Source organism: Anabrus simplex, chromosome 7 (genome assembly GCF_040414725.1).
Source record: "Anabrus simplex isolate iqAnaSimp1 chromosome 7, ASM4041472v1, whole genome shotgun sequence".
NCBI lineage: Eukaryota > Metazoa > Arthropoda > Insecta > Orthoptera > Tettigoniidae > Anabrus > Anabrus simplex.
The window spans coordinates 59789794-59816448 of NC_090271.1; the positions used below are offsets into that span (position 1 = coordinate 59789794).

A 26655-nucleotide genomic window follows, 5' to 3' on the forward strand; every position below is an offset into this window, starting at 1 on the left:
CTGCCACCTGGGCGACTGCCCTAAATGCAGATCGGTATTGATTGATTGATTGATTGAGGATATAATCTATTATGCTCATTGCTAATAATTTTAAGGAAAAAACAGCAAAATAAAAATTAAAGTTGAAGAACAATTTCACAAGAACAATGTGAAAAGTAATTTGCTGTCCACAAAATTTTAAAAGTACCTCATAGAAAAAAATTGCCTGTACTTATATTATGCAAGTTTTTTGATAAACTAGTGAATTCTACAATGCTGGTTGTCATTAACTATATGCAGACCTACAGTAATTCATACTATATCAGTACACAATTAATTTTTTGTTGTCTCTATCAGGTATATTTTTGGTTTTTGCTAAGAACAGAATTTTAGTTAAATATTTGTCATGATGTGACTTACCTTGAGAGTATTATAGTGGCAGCTCATATATTTCAAAGGACGAGGAACACTAGTCATGGAAGTGGTTGATGTGCGGATCAGAGTACGTAGAGTCTCCAGGGCTGGGTGATACAACTGAGTATCTTTACCCTAAAAGAGTTAAATTTCATCCATTACAATAATAAACCATATGCTGAAATCTATATATATAAAATAAGAGTTTTGTCTGTAAATTGCTCAGAATTTGAAAAGAATGGTATTTCTGTATCAGTCATGTCCACAGTAACAAGGAAATGCACTTTTTACTTTTCTGTAATTTCTGTCTGTATGTATGTATGTATGTACACACATCACGAGAAAATGGCTGATGAGAATTTCATGAAAATCGATATGTAAAGTCAGGAGATGAACCACTACAATCTAGGCTGTTTAAATCATTTTATTCACACTGAATGAAATGGTAGATTAGGTGAAGGCCTAAAATTTAATTCTCAAATATTTATATTATTAGTGGTCCTATCGCTCAATACTAAATAACAAAAGTTACATAGAATTAAATTTCGATCATTTATGTCTTATACATTTTTACCGTACTGGCTATGATAAAGATATTAACGAATTTTGATTTTTGTTGCTAAGTCCATATCAACGCCGAGCCAGGAGAAAATGGGTGAACATAATTTAATGAAAATTGGTATATAGAGTCAGAGAAAAAGAAACTATAGTCTAAGCTATAAATAATTTTACTGACCTTGGTTGAAATGGTAGTTTAGGGGTAGGGGCCTAAAATTTAATTTTTAAATACCTATGTTATTGGTCCTATAGACAAGTACTATATAGCAAAAGTTATAGAGAATACAATTTCCAATCATTTATGTTTTATTCAGTTTTACCATACCGACTATGATAAGAGTAGTATTTCAGAGTCGGAAAAAAACTAAATGTGAAGGTGTACAATATCGAAAGCGCATAACGTTGATCAACAATAACATTACATTGACTATTGTTTGTTGTGATGTTCTTTGCCTCTTATGGTGTCCTCAACTCCGACAGCCTGACTGAATATTGGCGGGAAATAACTGAGGAGTTAGAAAACTTTTTTCTTTAACATGCCATTTCTCTGGTTCATGCATTGTCTGATACTGCTGGTAAGTAACACACTGGTTCATCATAGTATTCCAGCTATTCGATCCCTACTCTGACGTGCTGTTTTGAATGAGCAGTGTGCACATTTGGCAGAGGCTCACTTAGTAATAGTAGTATAACCTAGTCTAGAATTACAATTTAGGCCTATTCCAAATTATAGCCACACAATTCACTAAATAATTCAAAATTCAACCCTGAAGAGAGCTGTTTCTTAAGAAAAGCATCTTCCTCTTCATCTTTATTAAATTCTACATTCAGTTTATTCCAAATTAGCAGTGAAAAGGGGTTTTCTTCTCTGGCTTGGAGGAAAAATTTGCCTCCAAGTCAGATAGATTTTTCCGCCGCCAGTGTAGTGAAATGAGATTTTCCAACTCATCGGGTACTCCTAGGAAACAGATTAGTAAAAGGGCATAGATTTGCCCTGGGACTCTCCACTATTCAACCACAGCTGTCTGCGGCTTGGTCATTCCAGCTCTGGAACTTTGGACTGTTAGATCGGCAGCGTAGTACTGTTGGTTAAAAGTGAGAAAAAGCGTGGTTTTTCATTTGATCAAGTATTTCATATTGCTTTTAGTTGCACCATTCCTACTGACATCATTGTAATGACCTATGTTCATTTCACTTGGGAAAACCACTAAGACAGTCTTTCTGAGGATGTAAAAACGCAGGTGGAGAGTGAATGTCTGCCATTATAATGAAAACTCCCCAACCTGATTGTGACTGATGGTAGGCAAGCAGGCCTAGCATTACAATGAAAATTCCCTAACCCAGTCTTCATATGAGAAAAGACGTTTGGTGACTACCCTGTCGCGTTTCTAGGGTAACGTTAAGAGCTATGCAATATAATACAATCTTGCTCACAAGGTGTACACTACCTAACCTAGAATTCTGTATACAATGTAGAATTCTGTAGCGAAGCACGGGTACATCAGCTAGTCATATAATGTAATAATTACAGTGGACACCCTTTTAACTGGTCTCTCAGGAGAGGACCATTTGCCAGGTAATGAAATGGCTGGTTAAACTGATAATATTAATATATCCAGCAATTTACAGTATTTTAACTTAAGATATTTTGCCAGTGTTTATACAATATTTTGAAACATATTAGCCTCATAAAGTTTGTTTAACGATAATATTCTACAACAGAGTTTTTCAAAGTAGGTGCCGTAGAACCCAGGGCTGCAGTGTTGTAATATTGAGGGTGCTGTGAAGTTGATGCAAAATTTTGCAACAAAACTAATAGGAAGCTTGACTTTTGTAGTATTGACAATATAATGATCTAAATGCATACAACCATTTTCAATCAATATGTAGACTATACAGAAGAAGAGTGCTTAGTTGTGTGAATGAACTCAAGGATGCTGTGAAGGAATTATTTGAGCACGAAAATAAAACAGAATTTACAGATGCACTAAAGGACGATGGTGTTCAAAGCTAGCCTATACTTTTTTCAAATCCTTAACAAGACAAATGTTACATAGTAGGTATACAAATTCACAGTGAAAATTTTCCAGCAGCTACAGACAAAATTTGCAGTTTTAAATGATAAAACAAATGTATGGTTCAAGAAAACAAAGGGTGAAAGTTTATCAGTGTTTAAAATACCCAATGAGAATACAAAATCATTGATTTGTGACCACTTACTGCAACTGAAAGAGCATTTGCCACTATTAATTAATATGAATGACAACCTCTGACACTTGATAACTTCAACTTATTGACGAAGAAGAACTGGCAAACTTGAAGACCAACCGTACTTTACAACTGAAATTAAACTTCTGGATGTCAATTCAAGAAGATTTCCTCGAGTAAGTAAAGCTACTAATTATTTTTCTGCAATTTTCTATGACATATACACATGAAAACGCTTTTCCTGCTGTGACAAATACAAGGACAGTGAAACATGTAAGTTTAAGAATGCTAAATGAAGAAAATATATGTCAATTTGTCATACATCTGACTTGATACAGAATGGATCTGTAAAATTCATCAAGCTTTTCATCACAACTTTTCAATGACAGTCTTCTTCTCCTTTGTTTACAATTTGCTTTACATCGCACCGACACAGATAGGACTTATGGTGACGATGGGATAGGAAAGGCCTAGGAGTGGGAAGGAAGCAGCCGTGTCCTTAACCTTTACATTGCTGCGCTCGCAATCTCGCGAGCGCAGAGAGTGACCGCTGCTCTGCTGCGCCCGTAATATTGTGAGCATGACATTCTTCTGATTTCATCAACGCAATACTCCCAATGTTGACATACGAAGTCATTCAAAATCTGTGGGCGGATACACGCATCTCTCTGCAGTAGATAGGAGCTTACGAAATGACAATCTGTTGATTCATTCATGAGTTATTGAGATAAATACGACACTCTGCTTTACGAGCTGCTCTGCGGCATGACCGGCGTGCAAGCTAGCAGTGAGGCCCGCGTCAGGGATGAGTAAGCTACAGTATGTTGACCGCCAGTAAAGCGCGCGATCTTACCAAATCCGAGGTTGTAAGAGTGCTATCCACATTAGAATCGGAAGATGAATATTCCGATTTTAGTGATTTCGTGAATATTGATGATAGTGATAACACCGATTATAATGAAAGTACAGAAGTTGTCCAACCAGCTGGGGACGAACCGCTTAGACTGACAGGGAGACATTTTCCTTCCCCTGTACCATCCACTCCGAAGAAGAGATTTCCTGCCAGGTACTGCCATGTGTGTTCACACACCACGCTTGATGAGAAAAAGAGGAAAGAAATTAGATATATGTGTGAAAAATGCGACGTTGGACTCTGTGTACACCCCTGCTTTGGAAACTACCATACCCTGGTAAGGTACTGAAGGAGATGAACTTGTTTCATGCGAATGAACACTTCCAAAGAAGACATGCGATTTGAAAAAAATGTAGGCTACCCACAGTTTTGGAATTACCAGTTTTGTACAACCCTTGATTAACTGGTCTGGACCATTTTTTTATTTTGATATCAAACCAAGATGTATAGGAATTTTTAATGCATTCTCAGCGTTTTATCTTGAATAATATTTTACCGTAAAATTTAGATACATTTTTACTCATTTTTAGACACCCCTGAAGTTATTGTCTTCAGTTTAGTTATATATCAGTGTTTGGAAGTGGACAGCTAGGACCACCTGTAACCACTGAAACGTGTAAGTTGAGCTTTTTACTGTTATTTTTAATTATTAGTTCGATTTTTGTTCCATTGTTGGCCTTTTATGTTGGACAACCTTGAATTTTCTGCGCAACATATAGCTAATTTTGTGTTAGAGAAATCAGTTTAGGACCTTCCATATTTAGTATAAAAATATATGACAAGCAAGCAAGAACCCTCTGGTTTTTTCCATCTTATTTCCGACTTTTATGTATTGAAGTTAATTATTAAAAATAATTCAGCACAGGGCTTTTACAAAAGAGAATTTATCTCAGCAATGAAAAGGTTAATTAAGGTACAGCCCCAGCATTTGCCTGGTGTAAAAATGGGAAACCATCTTCAGGGCTGCGAAAGTGAGGTTCGAACCTTTTGTATTATTATTATGCTGAATATACAGTACAGTACCATGTATAACACATCGATGGTATTTTGTCATGGATATGCAGTGTTTTATGCCTTCTTGAGGATGTTCAATGCATTAAAATTACAGAAAGAAATATTGGGCCCATTAAATTGTAATTCTTCTTTTTATTATTATTATTATTATTATTATTATTATTATTATTATTATTATTATTATCATCATCACATCTATTCGCTTCAAAATTTATGCTGCTCGATGGGTTCTGCATAAATTGAGGTGGTGGAAAAGGATGTCAGCATGAGACAATGGTTAGAAACCTCTAATCTACAGTATTACAAACTGTTTAAACATGAAAAAATAATAAAGAGTAGTGTACATGCCTACACATTGTCTGCCCTGATGTGGAATATTAGATCCAGTTCATGGTCGAACAGATGTACAGTATTTTTCACTTCACAACACAGTCATGTATTCACTAAAGTAAAATTTTTGAAAACATTAAAAACTGCTAATACCAATCAAATGAACTTAATGAACTGAATTTATTAGTAATCTGTAATGGATTTTTTTTTTTTTTTTTGTGCCCAATGATTTCCTCATAAACATCTACAGCAGATAATTCTCTCTGCTCTTCAACATATTCCATGCTTGTGACCATGGGAAACCGGAAGCAACATTATCGACTGGGTGGGCCGTTTAATCTGAGGCTGGTTAATGGGGTGTCCACAACATGTGCACATAAACCTAATACCAATTGTTAGTTGAAATCCAAAAACAGATGTACTTCAATGTTTTGTGGAAATACCTGACATTCATAAGATTACATACAATATGTCTTTAAGGAATTCCCAGGGTTATACTCCTCTCCAACTCTGCAGAAATTGTTTTGTTGGGCATACTTGCTTTGTAGCAATAAAAACAAAGTTTGGAATAGGTGAGCTCAATTATTAAGAAAAGCATATCATCATCATTATTTTTATCCTACTAACTGTTCACCAGAGAGCAAGAGTGAGAATAGGAGATGAGTTGAGTGAAGAATTGAATTAGGAAGAGGTGTAAGACAGGGCTGCTCTTTATCACCGACACTGTTCAACATCTACCTCAAAAAAATAATCAATGAAAGTTTTAATGGAAATAGTGGAGTTTGTGTTGGAGGTAGGAGAGTAGAATGTATAAGATTTGCAGATGATATGGTGCAGGGGCGTAGCCAGAGGGGGGTTACTGGGGGTTAGAACCCCCCCCTCTCATTGAACTTTCACAAAAAGAAAATAAATAGAAACTGACAGTAAACAATAAACTTCTTTTATGTGATCAAGATAAACTCCCTGCAATCTACTGCTTGTTGAGAGTGTTTGCCACCCTACCTGTTACCACTGCAGCCAGTGAGAGATCATTTTCAACATTAAGACGCCTTAAAACCTACCTCAGAAATACCACAAGTGAAAGTCGACTCAACGGGTTGGCTCCCTTGAACATTCACAGAGACATAGTTGTAAAACCAACAGATGTGTTAAATTTATTTTCTAGGAAGCCTCAAAAATTAGATTTTAGATTGTAAACTGAACATACCGTTTGAGATAAAACTGCTGACCTCGATCATATTGTTCATGTTCTGTATTTTAAAGTAAGAATTTTGTAGTGTATTGCAATCTGAATATCACATACAGTAATTCACTCTTGTATCAGTATCCTTATGACAGTCATGCATGCGCGTACCAGACACGCACAAGCACAAGCACAAGCACTTTCATTATGTTATATCTTAATTTTGTAACTGTAACCCCCCCCATTGGCCGATCCTGGCTACGCTACTGATATGGTGTGAAAAATGGGCAACCAGCACCAAACTACATCAAAATTGCAACAGTTAATGTACTGACACTGACGGGAAAGACAGAAGAACTGGTTGACTTCATGATAGAAAAAGATATAGCCATACTTGGACTGTGCGAGACCAAGAAGAGGGGTACAGGAGAGATCCCTCTGAGAGAAGGATACAGGCTGTATTACAGTGGAGGACCTGAAGCAAAAAATGGAGTGGCCATCATACTTAGAAGAGAAATCCAAGAATATCTGGAATATACAAAGTACCTCAGCGATAGGATGATGATGATGAGACTCCAGTTTGAAAATGGCGTGAGAGATCTATTTCAGTTGTATGCCCCACAAACTGGTTGCATAGATGAACATCTAGAGGACTTCTTAGAGGTAGTGGAGAGACAGATAGAAGATAAGGAAGTACTATTGATGGGAGATCTAAATGCACAAGTTGGAATGGAAAGACAAGGAAAGGAAGATGTTGTAGGGCCCTTTGGATATGGAAATGTAAATCCAGAAGGCGAGTTGTTGGTGGATTTTTGCATGAGGAATCAAATGATTGTTGGAAACACCTGGTTTAGGAAGAAGAACAGTCAGAAGATTACAAGGTATGGTTGGGGAGACAGACGAACAAAGACCATGATTGATTATATAATCATAGAGAAAGAACACCGGAAGAACCTTGTAGATGTAACAGCCATGCCTGAAGAAGCCTTTGGTGGAGATCATAGAGTTGTGATAGGAAAATTGAAAGTTGGAAAGATTAAAAAACCCCAATTAAGAAAAAAGAATTAAAGTATGGAAGTTGAAGGAGAAAAGCATACAAGAAGAATTTCAAAGGGAAATAATACCCTTGGTACCCAGGACAGAGGTGGGGAATGTTGAAGAGGAATGGAAAAGATTTAAGGAAGCACTGGTTGGATGTGCAGAAAAGGTGTGTGGTAGAACATCAGGAAATGTGAAAGACAAAGAAACACACTGGTGGAATGATAAGGTAAAGATTAAAGTGAAGGAAAAGCAAATGGCATGGAAAGCATGGAAAACATCTAAGACTGAAGAAAGTAGAAGAAAATATGTGGAGGCAAAGAATTTGGCCAAGAAAGTAGTGGAGGAAGAAAAGAGGAAAAGCTGGGCCTTATTCACACAGAAATTGAGAGATGATACGCAGGGCAGCAAGAAATTACTGTATGGTATCTTAAGAAACAAAAAGAGAGATCAAGTAAACACCAGATTTGTGAAGAATGAAGGTGGCATAATTTTAACAAAGCCAGAAGAAATAAGAAAGAGATGGAGAGAGTATTTTCAGAAGCTGCTGAACATAAGAACGGATGACAGTCATTCAATGGACGACCAGGAAAGGGAATTAGTTGATGAAGAAATGGATAAAGAAATTACAATAAATGAAATTGAAATGGCAGTAAGAAAGATGAAGAATGGAAAAACTGCTGGAATAGATGAAACTTCAGTGGAGATGATAAAGGCAGCTGGAACTGTAGGCCTGTAGTGGACATATCGGGTTCTCAGGAATGTCTGGGAGAATAAGGAGGTCCCTGAGGATTGGCAAAAAGGAATAATCATCCCAATTTTCAAGAAAGGTGATACGAAAGTTTTGAAGAACTACAGGGGAATTACTCTAATATCCCATGTTGCTAAGATAATGGAAAGGATACTGGAAAGTAGAATAAGGTTGAGGGTTGAGAATCAGATACAGGAAAATCAGTTTGGTTTCGGAAGTGGAAGGTCAACAATAGAGCCCATTTTCATTATAAGACAAGTAATGGAAAAGCATTGGGAGTACGGGAATGATATAGTGATGACATTCATTGATATTGAAAAGGCATATGACAGTGTCCCTAGGACGAAAGGTTGGGACAGTCTGGTGCAAAAAGGAATTGGACAGGGATTAATAAAAATGATCATGGCATTGTATAAGTGTACTGTATAATTAGCGATTTATACGAAATAAACAACCTCTTTATTGACAGTTGCCATTACATCCAAAGCATAAACAACAATCATCTTCTCTCTGATCTTACAACACACACATCGATCTCCTGTATATCAATAGTACACTACATCACTCCCTTTTTTCTTTTTCTTTTTTTTTTAAACTTTAAATCGTAGCCTGACAAAAATCCTGGGGGTTTCCTCTCCCGTTGACTTCGTCTCGGTCCCGATTCTTGACTTCCTTCTTCTTCTTTCTTCTCTGGTTGATATTCTTCTTCTTCTTCTGGTTCCTCTGGTTGCTCTTTCACACTCTCTGACTTGTCCTCAGACAACAGCTCATGAAAAGGCCGGAAGAAGGTAGAGTTGCGAGTTATTTGTCTACCATCCAAAGTCTCTACTGTCACAGCGTTGCCATTCTTCTTGACGACTTTCAAGGGTGTGGGTCCAAATGTAGTTGAAAATTTGTTTACTTTGGGGTTACGCATCAAAACCTTGTCGCCCTCTGATAATTTATTTTCTCTGGCCCCACGTCTAATGCCCGCGTATTCTCCCTTTTTAAACTTTTGAATAAGGTCTCGTTCCACCACCTCCTCTAATATTTTTTCTGTCTTGCATGGGGCCAGACCGGGAATTTTGTCCCTCAATTTTCTGTTAAAAAATAACTCCGCCGGACTAACCCCTGTAGTCTGGTGCTCATGGTTCCGGTACATCAGTAGGTACTTGTTTAGCTCTAACTTCCAATCTAATTTCATGGCATTGGCAATCTGTAGTCGTTGAGTTATCCCTGGGTTCAGTCTTTCCACTGTGCCATTTGCTTGTGGGTGTAACGGGGTAACTCTGTGGTGATGAATTCCACACTGTTGCAGGTAATTTTCCGTCTCTGCGCTGACGAAGTTCGTGCCGTTATCTGTTGAGAGAACCTCAGGATACCCGTATCTTGCAAAAATACCATCTAGGGCCTTTATTATGCTTTTAGAGTCAGTACTACTTAGTCTTGTTACTTCCATGAAATGGCTAAAATAATCTATCACGATCAATAGTTGTACCCCATTAGGGAAAGGACCCAAAATATCAGCAGCTATTCGTTCCCAAGGCTTTTTAGGAATTACTGTCGGAGATATTTTTTCGGGTTTCTCGGGTTTACTGGTAATCTGACAACCCAGACATGTTCTCACTGTCCGTTCCGCTGCTTTGTCCATTCCAGGCCACCATACTTTAGATCTGAGTCTGTTTTTTCATTTCCAAAATTCCCGGATGACCCTCGTGTGCCAAACTAAGGACCCTAGTTTGTAAACTTTTCGGAATTACCAACTTAGTTTCTTTCAGTAATATATTGTCCATGACGCATAATTGTGACATCATCGCCCGAAATGGAAGGAGGTCAACGTCATTACGATCCCAACACCCTGTTAGTAAATGTGACCGGACCTTTTTTAGAGTGGGATCAATTTTTGAAGCTTCCTCTATTTCTTCCAAAGATAATGCAACTGGTGCCAAATACGTAGCCAAGTGCATCAGATAATTGTCCTTCTCGGCTTCACCGATTGAATTCTCGCTTAACCGTGATAAAGGATCTGCTATGTTATTTTTCCCCTTTACATACTTAACCTGGAAGTCAAAAGATTGGAGTCTCAGAAGCCAACGTTCAATTCTCGCGCAGGGTTTTGATCTAGGCCCAAAAATTACCTCTAGTGGTTTATGGTCCGTATACAGGCAAAACTGCTTACCCGTCAGGAAAATCCTTAGATGCTCACACGCCCAGACAATCCCAAGTGCTTCTTTCTCCGTCTGAGAGTACCGTTGTTCGACATCCAACAGGCTGCGACTAACGTAGCAAATTATGCGTGGGATCCCTTCATTGTTCCGTTGTATCAGCACCGCACCAAGTCCTTTTGGGCCAGCGTCTACCATCACTATCGTTTCGTCCTTGGGGTTGAAATATCCTAAAACTGAACTAGATGTAAGTACTTTTTTTATTTTATTAAAAGCTTCTTGGTGTACTTGTTTCCATACAAACTGTGCAGATTTATGTGTAAGCTGTCGCAGTGGTTCTGTCATGGTTGATATGTTTGGAATAAATCTACTTACATAGTTCAGTAGGCCTAGAAAACCTCTCAGCTCAGACACAATTTGTGGTCTTCTGCAATTCTTCAGAGCCGCCACTCTGTCTTCGGTAGGCCTAATGCCATTAGCTGATATTATGTGACCCAAGAACTTAATTGAAGTTTTACCATATTCACACTTTTCCTCATTCAGTTCAATACCGTGCTCGCGAAAAACTTCAAGAACCTTTTTTAATCTTGAATCATGTATTTCTTTAGTTTCCCCATACACCAGAATGTCATCAATAAATACGTAAATTCCTTTAGGAATCTTGTTCCTTATCAGATGCTCCATTATCTTTTGGAACTCAGGAGCTGCCCGATTCAAACCGAACATTAGCCGCTTGAACCTATATAAGCCTAAATGTGTGCTAAATGTGGTAATCTCTCGTGAGTCTGGATGCAGCTCCACATGGTGAAAAGCTGACCTAACATCCAACTTTGAAAAGTATTTGCTTTCACTAATTTCAGGGTGTAGGTCTTCCATGGTTGGTAATGGATGACTAGCCTTTAGTACAGCTTTATTTGCCATTCGCATATCGACACACAATCTAACGCTGTCACCTTTTGGAATTGGTACAAGAGGGGAAACCCATCTTGACGGTTCTTCAACCTTTTCAATTATGTCATTTTGCTCCAGCTCAAGGATACGTTCTGCTATTTTTTGTTTTAATGCCAATGGCACCCTCCGCAGAGATTGAATAACTGGTGGGACTTTTGGATCGATTGGTAATTTAAGCTGAAAATTCTTTATTTTGCCCACCCTCGATGTGTCACAAACCACCGTCTGGTTAACGTGCTCAGAAATTTGTAATATTCCTAGTTTTGTAGCCGAGGAATGTCCCAAAATAGGTGGTCCCCTACCTTTAATAACTAAAACAGTGGTACTAATTTTTCTATTGGAATGCGTTATGTCCGCCTCGAACTCTCCTAAAATATCCAACGGATCGGTTCTACCATAAGTGAAAAGTCTTTTCGAACTATTTAGTAATTTTACTTTATCGGTTACCTGCTTCCTTTCAAATTCCTTCCAAGTTCCTTGGTCAATAACATCGCAAGTAGATTCTGAGTCAATAATAAAAACGAAGGGTACCCTGACAATAGGCAAGTGGTCTTCCCCGTTGTCTCCCGTTTTTTTTCGTCATTTGTAAGAAAGGTGTAGTCTAAATCACTACTACATCCAGGGCCGACTTCATATTTGACGTTGCCCACGTAAGAAATTTCGTCATCAACATTTGACTCCCCCGATTCTAACGTATATGTCCTTTTTGTACTACAACACTTCCGATACTGCACCGTTAAATTACAAGCCTGGCAAACTTTGTTTCTTGCAGGGCACTGGGGGTCACTTGCTAAGTGATTTGTTTCCCCGCAGCGATAACATTTCCTTTCTCCTCTATTTTGATGACTATTATAACTAGTTTTCGGCGGAGCACCAGTGTTTTTGCCACTATTGGAAATAGTTCTTTGTGAAATACCATATTTCTTCCTATTCGACATACTATACACCTCTTGCTCAGAACCGTCGTCCTTACTAAAATGTGATGTCTGTATGTTTATCATTTCGTGAGCCCGTCCAATGTCAACCAAATCGTCTACTGTGACAGAGGATTTTTCCAATATTCTCTTTCTGACTTCAGCTGATTTACAACCCTCTACGAACTGGTCACATATAAACATGTCCTCTAATTCTTTTTTTGTTGTGGTATCTTTAAAATCACACTTGACAACTTGTTGACGCAACCTAGATATAAAGGCGTCGGATGTTTCACTAACATCCTGTTTCATAGACTTCATAATATGCCGCTCAAATAGCGGATTGCTTTTCGGTAAAAAATGTTTATCTAACAATTGGGAACATGCATCATTTTCAAAAATATTTTTTTTGAAAAGTACACCAATGAAATAGTATGTAAACGTATTACATTGTGGTATGTTGCCTTGTTTTCTACCATTAAAAAAATATTTAATAGTGCCTTTCCGCAAGGCGAGTGAAACGGCCTCTGACGTAAGCGGCGCGCTGTGACGTCACGATCCAGGACCGCATGGAGCTCTACCAGCCGTTGTGCATCAGCCGTTGCTAAAAGCCGATTGTTTATTATTCATGATCGCGAATAACTTTGAAATGAGAGAAGAAAGGTTCAAAACAGCACAATCAGACAATCTATCATGTGTAGATGTCATCATTCTTGAAAAATAGTGACTTTTGTGGCCGCAGAAATTCGCGGATAAAAAGCAAGTTTGTAAGTGGCGTCTTTTATATACGTGCAATGTACTGTAACCCATAGTATTAGGATAACAACGAATCTGGATAGATATCACATCACTTTCAACATTTCCTTCTAGACTGATTCCCCTATTAAAGAATAACATTACATTTTCGGGCTTTCAGCATTAGTAAAGTAAGAAATCGGATTTCAGCACTAACATAAACATATAGGTAGCATTATAGTACTAGTCCGCTTCTGTGGTGTAGTGGTTAATGTGTGCCACTCCCGGAGGCCCGGTTTCGATTCCCGGCTCTGCCATGAAAGTTGAAAACAAATAGTACGAGGGCTGGAACGGGGTCTACTCAGCCTCGGGAGGTCAACTGAGTAGAAGGGTTTCGAATCCCACCTCAGCCATCCTCGAAGTGGTTTTTCGTATTTTCCTACTTCTCCTCCAGGCACCTAAGGCCACGGCCGTTTCCTTCCCTCTTCCTTGTCTATCCCTTCCGATCCTCCCATCCTCCAAAGGCCCCTGTTGAGCATAACAGGTGAGGCCTCCTGGGAGAGGTAATGGCCCTCCTCACCAGTTTCATCACCATACTCAAAGTCTCACGTTCCAGGACACTGCCCTGGAAGTGGTAGAGGTGAAATCCCTTGCTGAGTCCGAGAGAAAACCAACCCTGAAGGATAAGCTGATTAAGAAAGAAAGAAAGAAGGAAAGAAAGAAAGAAAGATCATAGTACTATAGGGCTGTAATCTATCATTCCCAAAAAATATATATATTTATGGTTGGGACAACTGGCCTACCCACTTCCGGGGCCCATGAAAGATAATTAAATATCTTTGTGGAGGGAAAAAGTTAAACATGATAAAGGTAAATATGACTTCATCTAGTTTTCACAAGTCGGGCTGAGTGGTTCAGACTGTTGAGGTGCTGGCCTTCTGACACCAACTTGGCAGGTTCGATCCTGGTTCAGTCCGGTGGTAGTTGAAGGTGCTCAAATACGTCAGCCTCGTGTCGGTAGATTTACTGGCACGTAAAATAACTCCTGCAGGACTAAATTCCTGCACATCGGTGTCTCCGAAAATCGTAGAAGTAGTTAGCGGGGCGTGAAGCCAGTAACATTAATTACATTTGGCTTTTAACAAGCTGAGCATATCAGGAAAGAAAAGTGTCCTGGTGACATTTTAGTCGCTCAATACAGGAATGTCTTTGGGTGCTGTGACTTTAATTTTTTTATTTTGTTGTTGTTTGCTTTACGTCACACCGTCACATATAGGTCTTATGGCGACGATGGGACAGGAAAGGCCTAGGAATGGGAACAAAGCGGCCGTGGCCTTAGGTACAGCCTCAGCATTTGCCTGGTGTGAAAATGGGAAACCACGGAAAACCATCTTCAGGGCTGCCGGCAGTGGGATTCAAAACCCACTATCTCCCGGATGCGAGCTCACAGCTTCGCGCTCCTAACCGCACGGCCAACTCGCGCGGTATTTTTACCCTTCGGTTTATTGACTTGGCTTGTATAACCTAAAACTTAGGCTAAGTTGGATTATATTTTAAACACCTACATCACTATTTTCACCTGTATGCAATTATGTTATTTATTTCATTAATATTATGATAATTATCATAATTGAGCATTGTTAACTTATAAGACTCCAACAGACAAGCATTGATTTTGTGTAGAGTTATACTTTTGTTAAATTCACGTCGTTTCGTTTCATGACGTACACGCCTATTCTTTGTTACATTATAGGGTATTTAGATATAGCCTTAAATTTCTTTACCAATTAAGCTCTTCAATAAAGACATACATAACTGTCCCATGCCAAGATATATTGGTAGAATTAGAGCTGTCAAAATGGTTCATAACCCCTTTGATTTATTATCTTGACATGGATCACCCAAAACATAGGTTAGGTTTGGAGAATACTTTAATAATCAGCATTATTTAATGCACCGTTTATTACTTTCATATTCCAAGATGTAATTGAAGCATTTAAATAAAGCATCATACATTAAAATTTAAAGTTTTACCACTAGAACAGCTGACATGGAAAAGTGATTTGAAAATTCAAACAAATTCATCTTACGTTAAAATCTTCAAAAAAATAAACTGTAGACTTTTCCGATATATCACCAGCATTTCTCCAGCTCGCCAAAATCCATTTCTCCCTAGTTTTAGCGTCTTTGGAACGTTTATAAACAATTTGTTTGGGATGTGCAATAGCACATCGGAACTCTACACCATTTATAAGTTTTCTGCCTCACTGTCTGCGCAGGATTCATTTTAAGTCTAAAATATACCACTGAGATTATTATCCAATGTATAGACCTCGAATTTAACCATACTAGACACTAACGTAAAGTAGAAATACGCGAAGTGTATCCTGCTTCTCACAGCACACTACGTGTTATTTCGTCTGCTAATTCAGTCAACCTGTACGATGACGTCAGGCCAATGAGATCGCGTACTTGCGTGACGTGACAGTTTCGTAGATTTTTATCATGTTTGGAGTTATTATTTGTACATTCTGATCACATTTTTGAATTCTGCATGCAATTTTGTATCAGATTATCATATTTTTAATTAAAACCCCGGATCATGCATGTTCCCTATTCTAAAGTATATTCATGCACGGCTTTACCTGTAGGAATAGTGTTGTGTTCAGGGATGGAATAAAATATGTCTTGCAAGCCTTCTCCACCCGAATGTAGGTAATTGCCTGTTTTCTAGCAGAATCTGTTATTCCTTTTGCGGCAATATACAGTTCGACCGAACGTTTCCATTTTTTCCATCTAGAAGCAAGGCTGGTAACATCTCCATTTACATCGAATTGGTATAGGGCTAGTGCTGCTTCTTTCCATTTTAATATCTTCTGAAGGTTTAGTTTACGGATTTAACCAATGGATTTTACCTACTGCACCAATGTACTGTATAATTAGCGATTTATACGAAATAAACAACCTCTTTATTGACAGTTGCCATTACATCCAAAGCATAAACAACAATCATCTTCTCTCTGATCTTACAACACACACATCGATCTCCTGTATATCGATAGTACACTACAATAAGGAATGTTGTAGTTGCATGCAAACACAAGTTGCAGGACAAGTTGGTTCAAAATAACTAGTGGGCTGAGACAGGGAAGTGTTCTATCACCAATCCTGTTTACAATAGTAATGGATGACATCATGAGAACAGCAAAAGCAGCATATGGAGGAAAAGAAATGAACATGATGTTATTTGCAGATGATATTGTGATTTGGGGAGAAGACGACAGGAAGGTTCAAGAACAGTTGAATGTGGTGAATGGGAAGATTGAAGAATGTGGATTGAAAATAGGTGTAGAAAAGAGTAAAACTCTTGTTATGACTAGAGGGGAGAAAGAAGGGAAAGGTCAGATTAGACTTGCAAACAAGCCCCTGGAAGTAGTGGAAACGTTTAAATACCTGGGGAGTGAATTAATGGAGAGTGCTCGACTGGATGCTGAGATTGGTAAAAGGATTCAAGCTGGAAGTTGTTTCTATCATAGTGTAAGAAACATGTTATGGGACAAAGATGTGCCAATGGAAGCAAAGGATACTATGTACAAGATGTATTACGTACCCATAACAACTTACGGAGCAGAAACTTGGACAATGACAAAGAAGGATGAGAGTCGAATACAGGCAGCCGAAATGAAATTCTTGAGGAATATGATACAGAAGAGTAGAAGAGACAAAATAAGGAATGAGAAAATCCGGGAAGAAATTGGAGTGGAAAAAATGAATGATAGAACAGAGAAGAGCCGACTAAGATGGTTTGGGCACATAAAGCGAATGAGCGACGAAAGAATGCCAAAAAAGGTGATGGAAATGCAAATCCAAGGAAGGAGAGGCCGTGGACGACCACGATTGAGATGGAAGGATACCATCCAACGCAGCATTATAGAAAGAAACCTGGACTGGGACACAGTGTTGGAGGAGGAATGGTGGAAAAACCGAAGAAAGTGGAGAGGAACCATATTTGCCCCTACCCGGCTACAGCTGGATAAAGGGAAATGATGATGATGATGATGGTTGTGATGGGAGAAAGCGAACGTGAAATGATACAAATGTTAGATAAACTCAACATGAAACTAGAAGAATATGGAATGAGAATTAATAAGAAGAAGACCAAAAGTATGATAATTGGAGGAAAAGGTAGAAGTTGTCATATTAGTATAGGGGGAGAAGAAATAGAGCAAGTCAGTAACTTCAAGTATTTGGGAAGTATGATCAGAGATGATATGTATTGCACAACAGAAATTAAGAAAAGAATTGCCATAGCAAAAGAAGGCTTTAAGAAAAAATCAAAATTATTTTGTGGACACTAAACGAAGATTTGAGGAAAAGACTTGCTAAGTGTTACATTTGGAGCATAGAGCTGTATGGCGCAGAGACTTGGACATTGAGAAAGAAAGATGAGAGAAGATTGGAGGCACTAGAGATGTGGGTATGGAGGAGAATAGACCGAGTGAAATGGGAAGACCAGGTAAGGAATAAGGATGTATTACGAAGAGTTGGAGAAGAACGAAGTATGTTACAAATCATTAGAAGGAGAAAAATGAACTGGATTGGACATTGTTTGAGGAGGGACTGTTTACTGAAAGAAGGAATAGAAGGAATGGTGAAAGGCAAACGAGGAAGAGGAAGGAAAAAGTATCAAATGTTGGACAATATCCAAGGAAATAAATATTCAGACATGAAAATCTTGGCGCGGACAGGCAGCAGTGGAAGAGGTTCATCCCATGACAAGACCTGCCATAAGGCAGAATACCTACATGATGATGAACTGTTCACCTAACTTTACAGCCATAAGGCATCACTGGAAGGAACCTTCAGATCATTCCAACCATACTGTTGATTGGGGAAGAATCGAAGTAGAAGGGTGTAATTTCCTTCATTCTTCAAAATAAATCATGGAGAGTGTCTGGAGAACAAAATGTCAGACTACTAAAATAACACCAGCCATTAAAACAATATTGTGCTGCACCAGGATAAAAAGCAACTGCCTCCAGAACTGAAAATAATCAACAAATTAAATGTATAGTTGAAAGATATACCAAAACCTTAGAAGATGATAGATGGTTCCCATATTTTAAAACAAAGAATGAATTTTTTTGCAACCAACATACATCTAAACGAGTTATCAAGAAGTCTTTACTAGTTAATGGATGGAACATATAAATCTACACCAAGAATTCTGCTACATCTTTACATTAGTACATGAGAATATTCAAAATCAATAGATTCTTGTTATACTGGTACTAATGGCAAAAAAAGGAGTGGGAATTCCTATCAAACACTTTCTTGAGTTGTTAAGGAAGAGGTACTACTTAGATTTCTATGTTAAATGATTCCATGATTCATATAACTAGATTATGAATCTGTTTCATTGCTTCATTGATTATCAAAAAATATTTGATATAGTATCCATGTATTTAAAGATAAAAATTTCATTGTTCCGTATTGAAATTATTGATGTTAAAAATTAAATATTTGAAAAGGAGGTTCAACCTATTCAATACTTAAAAGAAGAAATGCAGTAATCACATTCCTATTTAAATGGGACCGGTTTCGACCTTAGTCAAGGTCATCATCAGCCGTAAAAACATGTACAATGTTTATGAATATTGGAGGTCAGTTTCACACTCTGATAGGCACAAAGACACGACACCACATTCTGTCATGCACAAAGTCACAACACTATCAACTAATATACGAAGATCAAAAATAACTTGAAGTCGCAGACGAATACATTTGTAGTAGAAAGCCGCCAGCTCCTGGTGATCAGCGTGGCACATTCAAGGTCATGCGCTGCGGTCGGACGCCAAAGTAGAGTGGAGAATGTTTTGAAGGTCCAGAATTTGTCACAGTTGCGGGAAGTTAAGTACGTATATAAAAATATACGACGCAAATCAGAGTAATTGAATGAGTACTTGTACTCCTGCTAAGTGTCTTTGTGCCTATCAGAGTGTGAAACTGACCTCCAATATTCATAAACATTGTACATGTTTTTACGGCTGATGATGACCTTGACTAAGGTCGAAACCGGTCCCATTTAAATAGGAATGTGATTACTGCATTTCTTTCTTTTAAGTATTGAATAGGTTGAACCTCCTTTTCAAATATTTAATTTTTAACATAGTATCCATGTACAATTTGTTCCCATTACTTATCAACATTGAAATGGATGGACAGATCATCTCAATCATCTGGGACCTTTACAGAGGTCAATCTGCAGTTGTGTCACTCAAACAAGTCCAATATCCATGAGAAAAGGTGTAGGACGAGAGTGTCCACTCTCACCAATTCTCTTTAATGCCTTTGGAGAACTTATGATGGCAGAGGCAGATGTTAAGATGGGTGTAAAAGTCAATGGAAAGATGATCAACGTAATAGAATTTGTTGATGACCAGTCAATTCTTGTAAGAAGATCAATCTCACTCCAAGTAATGATGTCATGGATTGCTACAAGTTTGGAGAGATATTGTATTGCATGAAAATCAATGATTCAGTGCTGGTGATTGTACATTCACCTCTGAAGTATCAGTTAAAGATCCATGGCCAGAATATGAAATAAGAAAAAAACATTCACTTACCTTGGTCAGAAGTTGAAATTCAGAAACAGATGTACTTCAGTGTTTTGTGGAAATACCTGACCTTCATAAGATTGCATACAATATGTCTTTAAGGAATGGTATATGAGCTACAGAAGTCAAATGCTTCATTGTGCAAGCCAAGGCTGTATTTATTTCATGCAGAAATACACACTACTTTGAATCAGTAAATTAAGTCTCCATACACAAATTAGATTGCTATACCTATCTGTCTGGACTGTTACATTATATGCCTTAGAAACCTGGACATTATACAACACAATATTTGAAATATGGTGATTCCACTGGATGATGAAAATCTCATAGAAGGATAAAATTTCTAATTCCAAGATCGTTGAGGAGGTAAACCAGAGATCTTTAATATACTTTGTATGTAAGCAACGCTTATCCTTATGGGGCATGCAATGCACCATTCAGAATTTATACAGACAGTAGCAGAAGGTTTCATTGAAGGATGAAGATACAGTTTCATCAAATACATAGTAAATGAAATAGGAGCAGACAATCATGCGGCAATGAAGACGACTGTGAAGAACAGCTCAACATGGAGGAAGTGCGTGACAACTGACCAATTCTAGGACTGTTTACTTTTGTTGAGCAGTTATAGCCTATCATGATTTTCAAACTGTATGACTGTATCGGGAACACTCAGATTTACCTCTTAAAATTGATCCTAATTTTTTGAACCAACCAATGGTTTTCTTAATGGATTGAGTTTTTAAGAGACACAAGTTCAATTCAACTTCACAAGAGTGAGAATGCAATGAAAAACAGTAAGAAGAGAAATCCTAGCCATGATTATTACAGCACCTCTTTACTTACAGTTAATTTCTCCATCAGCATATTAAGTTCTTCTTGGAGACGCTTGTCTTCCTCAGACTGAAAAAGAAATAATACATTTTTCAGACTGAAATAGAATTACAATTAATGCACTTCAATGGGATTTGAAGGTAATTCACTAGTCATAAAGATGTTCTTCTAAACTTAATGGAGTAATGAACAAAACAGAATATAGGCATTAAGTGTTTAAAACAATATTCAGAACTTTCGGACTAGGTTGTAGGTTACTGCATCCTGCTTCAAATGCAAAATACAGTGCATTAAAAACAGTTTGCATATTCCAGTTTAGTGCAATTTATATATTTCTATGTGTATGGATGTACAATGAGCCTCCGTGACTCAGGAGGCAGTGCGCCGGTCTCTCACCGCTGGGTTCCGTGGTTCAAATCTCGGTCACTCCATGTGAGATTCATGCTGGACAAAGCAGAGGTGGGACAGGTTTTTCTCCGGGTACTCCGGTTTTCCCTGTCATAATTTATTCCAGCAACACTCTCCAATATTATTTCATCTGTCATTCATTAATCATTGCCCCAGAGGAGTGCGAGAGGCTTCGGCAGCCGGCACAATTCCTATCCTCACCGTTAGATGGGGGCTTCATTCATTCATTCCATTCCTGACCCGGTCGAATGACTGGAAACAGGCTGTGGATTTTTATTTTCATGGACTACATTATACATTATGACATGAAAAATCATGCAGTCAACTACACAAAAGCAACAGAAACACAACAAAAGCACAAAGTTGGTAATGTGGGATTTTGAACACTATATTATTGTTTGTTGTGTGGTACAACCATACTGTTTGTAGTCATCTTGGGCTCTGAGGCATATTTGAATACCGCAAGGCATAGTCAGTACCAAAGAATCCACTTGTTTTGGAACAGATTATCCGATTCTTGGATGACACCTTCAGTCAACTGTGAATGTTAACAGGAGGATTAGGACAGTGGGCAATTGCTCTCTTCAGTTCCTGCCACGCTTGTTCCAAACAGTTCATATCCATAGAATATGCTGGGCATACCATTCGCTGTAGGCCTATGCCATGTATCTCAAGGAACAGATTGAGCACTCTCGCTCGATGGGGATGAGCATTATCCACTAATGTAAAGCCCTCACCCACAGTGGCAGAAAATCATGTAAGTGCAAGCTGGAGGATGTTATCTCTGTATATCAGACCAGTCATACTACCCATGATAGGAATTAGAGGTGTAAATCAACCAAACATGACTCCACGCCTTAACATGACCAAGCCTTTGATGGTGCTCCAGGATGAAGGAATCATTCCATCTCTCATCAGATCATCTTCAGACTGTATCGCTTCTGTTGTATGGGTGCAAGCTCATTGTGATTTCATCAGCATAGAGCGAACAATCATGAGGCAATGAAGACGACTGTGAAGGATAGCTCAACAGGGAGGAAGTGCGTGGCAACTGATCAATCCTAGGACTGTTTACTTTCGTTGAGCAGTTATAGCCTAGCATGATTTTCAAACTGTTTGACTGTATATAAAACTATAAAATCACAATACCTAGGGTCTATTGCTATTACTACCATGTTTTATTTTTCAGAAGGCTAGATGCCAGTAGGTTAACGATGCGAGTACTAGAAAAATTACCTGCCTCCTTGGTTTGACTGCTGGCTCCTAGACTGTCCACTGTTCCTGATGCCATGAGTGATGAGTTGTTGCCCACCTCACACAAACTATCAAGCTACCCTATGGCAGGGCATGACAAATCCTGGGCGCCTAAAATTCTTTCTTATGGCACCTTCTTTTTCAACCTGAAGATGGTCTCCCCCGCCCTTTATATATTCAATCCTCGGTTTGCAGTCGCTGAACTATTGCAAAGCGTGTGTAATAATACACAACCCCTTTGCACTCCATACGATTTATCGAACTCAGTTGAACAAGGCAATGAGATTTGATATTAATGTTATTACTATTTTAAATAATAATCAAGGCTGCATTATATAAGCAATAGAAGAAAAATTAATGTTGAGTACGAATGTTTGAACAGTAAGAAAACCTCATGTAAAGAAAGTATTACCGACATAGAAATAACTCAAATATACCTCTCATGTAAATGACATGAATAATATCCTGTGATTCTCCTTTACTATCAAAATAGAATATCTTTTGCTATTAAAACAATTATTTTAATAGTGTTACTGTAAAGTGACATAGAATGTACTCTCGTGGAATTTATTTCTGAATGTTGACAGCATACGAAGGTCCTAGGCACAATAACGGTTGTTCCTTGTTTCATGTATTTTTAAATAGGTGATAGATATGTTTAAGCTTTAAATTATTAATCCCTTAACATGTCAGACTAATATATACAAAGGAATTGTAAGATTTGGTATTGTTGACAACAATATTCACTTTGTTATTTACAATTTACAACTTTCTTAGAACAATATTAAAATATCAGTGCCGGGCTGAGTGGCTTGGACGGTTGAGGCACTGGCCTTCTGACCCCAACTTGGCAGGTTTGATCCTGGCTCAGTCCGGTGGTATTTGAAGGGACTCAAATACGCCAGCCTCGTGTCGGTAGATTTACTGGCACATAAAAGAACTTCTGCGGGACAAACTTCCGGCACCTCGGCGTCTCCGAAAACCAAAAAGTAGTTATTGGGACATAAAGCCAATAACATTATTATTACTATTAAAATATCAGTATGCAACAACTGGCTCGTTTCATTAATTTGTGTACAGGTGGCATGTATTATTTAGTTCAGTGTCTTGCTGTCTTCACATTTTGTGGTAATTTCTTGTAGTGTATAAAACTATAAATCAAAATACCTAGCGCCTATTGCTATTACTACCATGTTTTATTTTTCAGACGGCTAGACGCCAGTAGGTTAACGATGTGAGTACTAGAAAAATTACCTGCCTCCTTGGTTTGAGTACTGGCTCCTAGATTAAAAAACATCTGTGATGGCCTGCCCTATGCCATGCTTGAAGAGGAGCAACTGCCGCAAGACTCCTTAATATCAGTTGTCTTGTCACACAGCTGATTTTGCACTGTCAGATCTGATAAATTTACTCTGGTGGCTCTTCAGAGATCCTCGTGGATTTATTTATTTATTTATTTATTTATTTATTTATTTATTTATTTATTTATTTATTTATTTATTTATTTATTTATTTATTTATTTATTTATTTAATCACATGGTGATTATAACAACAAATTCATACTGTAAGTCCAGATTTAAGTTTTTCAGCCACACTATAGCACTTTCTGAAAGATGAAACAGGTCGCTGGGGCTCCCGGAGTAGGCATGAAGAGGGCAGCACAGGATGACATGGTCCATGGTCTGCTCCTCTTCACTGCATTCACACGTTGGAGAATCCATCCCACCCCACTTATGGCGTAAGAAATTGCAGCGTCCATGCCCAGTTCTCAGTCTGTTGAGGTGACACCATAGTTTTCTTGGGAGGTCGAATCCCTTCATTTTCCAAGTTGGATTTAGCTCATGAGCATTACTTCCAGATGTTGAATTTGACCACTCATCCCGCCAGCTCTGGTTTAGATTAAAATTATCCCTTAAAGGAGTTGGCTGGCCAGTACTTGTTGGTCTCCTAGATCAAAGTCATTGTAGCGATGGGTAACGAAATTCCTGATGAAATGGTAATGGACATCTTCTTTGCTTCTCTCAGCAGAGCTTCCTTTCTCCTCAGGTGGGGTGGTGGAATATGACTAAGTATGGGTAATCGTGGCAAGGTGTTGACTTTACAGTACCAGTTATGCAGCGCATGGTATCATTTAGCTTAGTATCCACTTCATGCACATGTGCACTTTCCAGCCATACCAGGGCACAGTATTCTGCTGTAGAGTAGACAAGACTGATACCCGTTAATCGTAAGCAGTCAGCCGAGGCTCCCCAGGAACTGCCACAAAGCTTGTGCAGGATGTTATTCCTTGTAGCAATTTTGTGAGAGAGCTTGGTGAGATGTTCTTTGTAGCTCAGAGTTCTGTCCAGGGTGACTGCTAGATATTTCGGGAATGGATTGTACTTTAGGTTTTCACCAAGGAATAAAACAGATGGCTTGTAGTTTGCGAGTCAGTTACTGAGATGGAAACATGAAACTTCAGTCTTAGAGACACTTGGGATCAATCGCCAAGGCTTGAAGAATGTTGCCATTTTGTCCAAATCTGCTGAAAGAATGCCTTCTCCATCCCCAAAATTTCTGCTTTTAGCTACCAGTGCAATGTCGTCTGCATAGATGAACTTAGTAGCTGTGGTTGATGGTAAGTCATGGATGTAGAGGTTGAAAAGAACTGGGACCAATACTGATCCCTGTGGCAGACCGTTATTTAATTTTCTTGTACAACTTTTAGAATCACCTAGGAATACTACAAACTCTCTCTCACAGAGCACGTTGGAAGTTAGGTTATCTGGTGGAATGAGGTGGCATTAGTAATGGACCTGTGCTGTACTGACACAACAAATATTGATCCCCCTGTAAGATTTTTGTGTGAGTATCCCATCTGTTGTCGACCAGCAATCATTTGTCTCTCCCAGAGCTTTTTCAAACTTTGGAGACATCACTTTGACTCGCTGCAACACAAGTGGTGACATCCACTTGTTACCACCTTTTCTTTTTCTTTTCTTTTTTTTTTTTTTTCAGCAATGTCACAATTCGAATGTGGTCAGTAGCAGAATTGGATACTTAAGTCATGTTATGTTTACCTCCCTCCTACATGTGCTGTCTGCATATCTATGTACCAACGACCTTACAACTGTTTTCAATGAAGAAATTACCAGAACATACTCACACAGTATATATCAAGGTACCTCAAACATATTATTTACAGTATGCACTGTAGGCCAATGTCTGAGACATATAGTGACTCTTAAAGCAGATCAGGTTCGAAATTTGTCCAATAGGCCTTTGTCATGTTGATTAGTTTAAGATCAGTTGTAAGGTAAAGAGATTCAATTCTTAAGAAATCATTTATTTCATCGAGCAACTTCAAAAAAGTGGACACTCATTTTATTGTAACATTAATATTGTGGTTTTTACTATGTAGTTTTTAATAGTGTATCTTTGTAAATGATGTTTCACTTTTTTTAAATGTTTATATCAATTTTGATTATAACTGAAGATGGCCAAAATTTAAGGCCAAAACCTGTCCTTTGCATGTTATAAATTTCATACTGTATTGACGGTTATCACTTTACAAATATAAAGTATTTATATGATCCTCCTTTTCAATACAAAACAACCATCTATATCCCCCTCCCGTATCTTATCCCTCCTCCTTCCCTCTGACATGCTGTAAGCCACACACAAGCTTAGTGTCAATGTGACATGAAACCGACAAGGTCGTACCATTTGAAATGACAGCCTTTTAACAAGTAAGTTGAGTGAGCGTTTTCTTTTCACGAAATAATTTTGTTTTTTGTTTCATCCGTTCATTCTCTATTTCCCCATTACAGATGATGCACACTTATTATTCCCTTTATTGACGGTCTCACTATGCTGCGCAACACAGGGTTTTTACTTTTTTTAAAGAATTAGCAAGTTTTATGTCAATGAAACAGTTTTTCAGACGAGAGGATTTTTTTACCTCAACATGTTTTTACTTTGTCAATCATGATCATTGTATTTTAATTCCACACACTTCATCAGTGTTTTTAAATTTGTTTGTAAAAAAATGTAATATTGAGCTTCTACTGAGGATGGCCTTTAAATTAGGCTGAAATATGTATAGATATCATCCCATCTAATATAGATGGTTGTTTTGTACTGAAAAGGTGGATCATATAAATACTTTTTATTTGTAAAGCAAAACATGTCCTAGTATTTTAAATTAACTGTTAATATAATTAGCACAAGTATTGAATAGGTGATCTATTTAATAAATTATTTTTTAAGAATTGAATCTCTTTACCTTACAACTGAAGTTAAACTAATCAACATGACAAATGCCTCCTACTGGACAAATTTTGAACCTGATCTGAGTTAAGAGTCATTATGTGTCTCAGACATTGGCCTACAGTATATACTGTAAATACAAGGATTGGGGCAAAAGT

At 38.1% G+C, this 26655-nt stretch overlaps 1 protein-coding gene across 1 annotated transcript in view; it reads right to left on the reverse strand.

The window, feature by feature from the left end:
• LOC136876904 (26S proteasome non-ATPase regulatory subunit 2) overlaps positions 1–26655 on the reverse strand; it is a 165786-nt gene that overhangs the window by 114422 nt on the left and 24709 nt on the right. The window contains exons 2-3 of the mRNA XM_067150658.2: positions 20599–20655; positions 400–528 (exon numbers count right to left, since the gene is read on the reverse strand). Of these exons, the coding sequence (XP_067006759.2) occupies positions 400–528; positions 20599–20655 (186 nt within the window). The remainder of the gene's footprint in view (positions 1–399; positions 529–20598; positions 20656–26655) is intronic.